The following is a 5,160-nucleotide window of genomic DNA, read 5'->3' as shown; positions in this document are numbered from 1 at the left end:
TAAAAAACCTGCAGTACAGACAAAGGCAGCCCAAAAGGACCCATCAAAGCCCTCCACAAGCAACAGCTTTGAAGTCTTGGCAAATGAAGAGGTGCAGGATCCGGATCTCTTGAACTCCAAAGGAAAAATATCTACCCAGGATAAAACAGAAGGAACCCAATCTCAAAAGGGGGAAAAGATGGCGGAACAAGATGGCAATACTACCAAGACCGTGTCAAAAACCTGGAACTCCCCGGAAATGGAGATAGATAATACGGACCCAGTTATAGGAAAAGAGATGGAGGGAGAAGGAAGTCATCAAGAACCTCAGATCATGGATGAGGACACGGAATCAATTGATATTGGCGAGCTCGATATTCTGGGTCTAGAACAAGCATGCAAAACAGGGAATTTCGACAAAATACCTGATAAACAGGTGGATAACCTAGTGGAAGTTCTCAATAAAGCCCAAAAGAAATACTCCTTAGGGGTTCAAATCGGCAGTCAATGGGATGGGAAATTCATCACCAAAGATAGCAAAAAGCGAGGAAGAAAAACGGCCTTAGAAAGAACCATCAGGATCGGTGAAGTCTTGGTTGAATCAGGCAGATATGCCAAGCTAACAAAGTACTACAAAAACAACCCCAAACCTTCCCAATGAAGATGATTTCTTGGAATATAAGAGGGCTCAATGGCCCAAAGAAAGGAAGACTTTTAAAAAATATGCTCATGGAAGAAAAACCAGCAATCCTTTTTTTGCAGGAGACAAAATGTAACTTGGCAGTCTTGGAAAAAGTTGCAGCAAAAGCCTGGCCGGGGGGGCTAGTCACAGCTGTAGATGCTCAGGGAGCCTCAGGAGGACTTGCAGTGCTCTGGGATGCAAGAATGATCCAATTAAGTAACATACATGCTAACAAAAACTTCATACAGGCTATTTTTCATATTTTGGGGACTAACATCCATGGCCACATAACAAATGTGTACTTCCCCCAAGAAAGCCAGCACAAGATAGAAATCCTGGAAGCATTAACGCAGCTTAATGCCGAAAGGACTTATCCGCTATGGGTCTCAGGCAGAGATTTTAACATGATCGCTTCTATAGAGGAAAAGAAGGGAGGGAGATGCAGAACAAACAGGGACGGCTCAATATTAAAAGATTTCATTCAAAATAACTGGCTAATAGATATTCCTACAAATAATGGCCTCCACACTTGGAATAACAAAAGAGCAGCACCTATGCAAGTAGCCTCGCGCCTAGATCGATTTCTGATTTTAGACAATGTAGTGCATATAGGGGGAGAATTTACAGCCTTCATCCTCCCTTACTCAGGATCGGACCATTGGCCCATAGCCCTAAACTGGAACCGACCAGGCAGTAGCATACGAAGGCCATTCCGGTTTGAGGCTTTCTGGTTGACACATCCGGAATTCCATGAATTTATCAGATTAACTTGGCAAAACTTCAATCCAACGGATGGGACAAAAATGTCTATATTCCACAGGAAGATGAAGCACCTCAAAGAGCAAATAAAGCACTGGAATAAATCCACTTTTGGCAACATATTCAAATCAAAGGAACTTCTCACCCAAGAGATGAAAGATATTCAGCAAAAAATGATCTCTGAAGGACGTTCTGAAGAATTAATCCAGAAGGAGCAGGTTATAGAGAATAAAATCCTCGAACGAGACCTCCAGGAGGAAATTCTCTGGAAGCAGAAATCGAGAGTCAGATGGTTGAAGGAAGGTGAAAAGAATACGAAATTCTTTCACAAAACCACTGTCCAAAGAAGAATGATCAACCAAATCTCCTACATCTACAATGGACAGGGATCCAAAATTGAAACCCATGAAGGAATAGAATAGGAGTTTATTAACTATTTCAAGAAAATGAATCAAGAACCCAATATAGATAGAACAAAGGCCATTTATACCATTATCGGGTAGATACCAAGATTAATCACTGAAGAGCACAACACTCTCCTTCTCAAACCTGTTAGTCTTCAAGAGGTTGATACAGCGGTGCATCAACTCAAACCAGGGAAAGCGCCAGGACCAGACGGATTTACTTCTAATTTTTTTCAGCACTTCTGGGAACTAATCAAATGGGAAGTCTGGCAGGTGGTGGAAGAATCGCGTACGCTTAGATGGATGTATCCAGCCCTGAATGCAACTTTCATCGCCTTAATTCCCAAAGCAGAGGAATCCAACACTCCAGATAAGTACAGACCTATCGCTTTATGCAACATCATATACAAGATTGTCTCCAAGGTCATAGCATTGAGACTGAAGCCCATGCTTCCGCTCATTATATCTCCAGAACAATCTGGTTACGTAGAAGGAAGACAGATCACGGATGGGATTATTTTAACCCATGAAATAATACATTCCCTCAAGCAATCAAAACAACCAGGTATGCTTCTAAAAATTGACTTATCTAAAGCTTTTGACAGTATCAGCTGGGATTATTTGCAAAAAATCCTCAAAGCTTTTGGCTTCGCCCCACCCTGGATCAGATGGATCAACAATCTTCTATCTTCCTCGTTCTTTTCCATTCTCATCAATGGTCTTCCGTCCCCCACCTTTCGTCCCTCTCGGGGCATTAGACAAGGGGACCCTTTATCGCCCTTCTTGTTTGTCATCCTAGCAGAAGGCCTAGGACGCAGCATAAAATCGGCCATTCTCTCCCGCAATCTAAAAGGTCTAGCCCTCCACCAAACCCCCGCTATCTCGTATCAACAATTTGTTGACGACAATATGTTATTCGGTCACCCCTCTATGCAAGAAGCGCGCTCCTTTAAAGCCATTCTTGATAATTTTTCGAATGCCTCCGGGGCCCTCATTAATAATGTCAAATCTCAGATCTTCTTTTTTAACACACCTCCTTCTACCCAACGAGCTATAGCTCGTATTCTCAGTTTCACCATAGCGTCCCTTTCGTCTAAATACTTAGGAGCTCCTCTAATCGCTTCAGCTCTCAAGCATTCGTCTTGGACCAGCCTTTTAGAAAAATTGGAGGCCAGACTATTCCTCTGGACACACAGAGCTTTAAATCTGGCCAGTAGGATAGTGTTAATCAAAGCGGTTTTGCAATCTATGCCTCTCTACCTTTTCTCCATCCTAGCAGCACCGAAATGGGTTCTCAAAGCCATCAAGCAGTTGCAGCGTAACTTCCTATGGGGAAGCTCGGGGCCAAACCGAAAGTGGGCTTTAGTCAAGTGGGAGAAGGCTTGTTTACCTAAAAAAGCAGGAGGGATTGGGCTAAGAGATCCTGAACAAAGCAACAAAACTATGGGGGCAAAAATCTGGTGGAGATGGCTCTCAAACTCAAGCACCCCCTGGGCAGTCTTATGGACAACAAAATATGCTAGAAACTTGCCCTTAGAGGAGAGAATTAGAATGTCGGAGGTCAGTAAAGGCTCGATCATCTGGAATTCAGCAATCCAACATCGAGACCTGATTCAAAAACATAGTTTCTGGGAAGTGAAAGATGGTCTTTCAGCACGGTTTTGGGAAGACTCATGGCAGCAGCTTCCAAATCTCAAAGATAGCATACAGGGAATTGCAGGAAGGGAAATCAACCAACTTGACAAGGTAAGCTACTTCTGGAAATCACAAAACACCCAAGAATATAGAGAATGGAAAGAAGCTTGTCATATCGTACCTCATAGCTCGGAGCAGATTCAACTTTCTCTATCCTCAGAGCTTCAAAAACGAAAAATTCTAAAGATAGCAGGTACGGATACTCTAAGATGGGGATATGAGGAAAAGGGGATCTTCACAACCAAGGAAGCTTACAAAATCATTATTAACGATAGAATAGTCAAAGACAAAATATGGGACAAAATTTGGAATCCTCCTATTTGGCCGAAAGTTTCAACCTTTCTATGGCTTCTCTCACACAACAGAGTTCTAACATGGGACAACCTCAGAAAAAGAAATTTCTATGGACCATCTATATGTCTCAACTGCAATCAGGAAGAAGAATCAGCTTTACACCTCATGCAAAACTGTCAGCTCGGAAGGAAATTGTGGGAAAAGGTTATATTCCGATGTCAGAGGGATGGCAGAGTGATGGGGGATATCACCGGTACCCTCCGCAACTGGACTCAAGAGCCATATCAAAGCAAAGTTCTAAACACTCTTTGGCAAATCATACCGGGACTACTGATGTGGAACATTTGGAAGGAGAGAAACAGAAGGATTTTCAAAAATCAATCAATGACATTGGAGCAGATATGGATTGGGATACACCACAACATCAGAGAAACTTTATCTATTAAAGGCTGGTCTAAGGAGGACTTCCCATCGCATCCGCAGGAACAAGCGATATGGGACAATTGGCAGATAACATTACAAGATCTAACTTCTGCCAATGGAAATATATCCAATCATCAAGGGAACTATGCGAGCTGGTCCCCGCCACCAATCAATGTGTTTCAACTTAATTTTGATGGAGCGTCGAAAGGAAATCCTGGCCAAACAGGATATGGTGGAGTCATCAGAGATTACCAGGGTAAGCCCCTCATATCATTCTTTGGTTCAATAGGTTGGAATACCAATAATGCAGCGGAACTGGAAGGCCTATGGAGAGGACTAACTCTAGCACAGGAGCAAAAGCTCTTCCCTCTGATAGTTGAAGGGGACTCCCAAATTCTTATCAATATGGCATTAAAAATTCAACAGGGATCACCGGTACAGAAAGTCAGCAGTAGCTGGAGAATGGCCACTAGATTGGAGCGTCTTCAACAATGGCTCAACAACAACCAAGCTATCTCCTTCAAGCATATCCGAAGAGAAGGGAATAAACTTGCAGATTTTCTTGCCAATATTGGTGTGGACAATGGGAAAGAATTCTTTGCAGGATCACTACAAGACATAGCCTCGGAGAATCAAATTTCTACCTTCCATTCCATATTAACAAGAGATATGCAGTCAGGACAAGAATCACACCCGGATGCGGGTGTCAACATGAGAAGTTAATGTCACAACATGAGCAGATGGTAGCGGGCGAGGTGACAGGCTGGGGCAAGAGGCATAAGGTGGGCATTCATGGTTCATTAATGCTGGCACGCTATCAAGCTACGCTGAGGGAGGAAATCGGTACGAGCGACGCCGGAGGGGGCCGCCATCGTAGAGCAAGTAGGCAATTCTTGTCAGAGCATCAAGTCCCATTAATGATGA

General features: G+C 43.2%; 1 protein-coding gene across 1 annotated transcript; it reads left to right on the top strand.

Moving 5' to 3' along the window:
* The first annotated feature begins 708 nt into the window (after positions 1 to 708).
* On the top strand, positions 709 to 4,959 carry LOC149266945 (uncharacterized). Its single transcript, XM_089409707.1, has 3 exons — positions 709 to 1,704; positions 2,098 to 3,570; positions 3,955 to 4,959. The coding sequence occupies exons 1-3, from the start codon at positions 709 to 711 to the stop codon at positions 4,957 to 4,959; spliced, it is 3,474 nt and encodes a 1,157-aa protein (XP_089265833.1).
* The last annotated feature ends 201 nt before the right edge of the window (positions 4,960 to 5,160 follow it).

The sequence above is a fragment of the Pinus tabuliformis genome, chromosome 6, assembly GCF_031772625.1.
Source record: "Pinus tabuliformis cultivar Carrire ecotype Pingquan chromosome 6, CPIR1, whole genome shotgun sequence".
Classification (NCBI taxonomy): domain Eukaryota; kingdom Viridiplantae; phylum Streptophyta; class Pinopsida; order Pinales; family Pinaceae; genus Pinus; species Pinus tabuliformis.
Note: the sequence above shows the minus strand (reverse complement) of the source record. Positions and strands in the feature narration are given on the sequence as shown.

Coding starts and splice junctions, on each gene's coding strand:
- LOC149266945 (XM_089409707.1), top strand. CDS start 709: ATGGAAGAAAAACCAGCAATCCTTTTTTTGCAGGAGACAAAATGTAAC. Junction 1,705..2,097: donor TCTGGAAGCAGAAATCGAGA/GTCAGATGGTTG, acceptor GAAGTCTGGCAG/GTGGTGGAAGAATCGCGTAC. Junction 3,571..3,954: donor AAATCAACCAACTTGACAAG/GTAAGCTACTTC, acceptor AACTGCAATCAG/GAAGAAGAATCAGCTTTACA.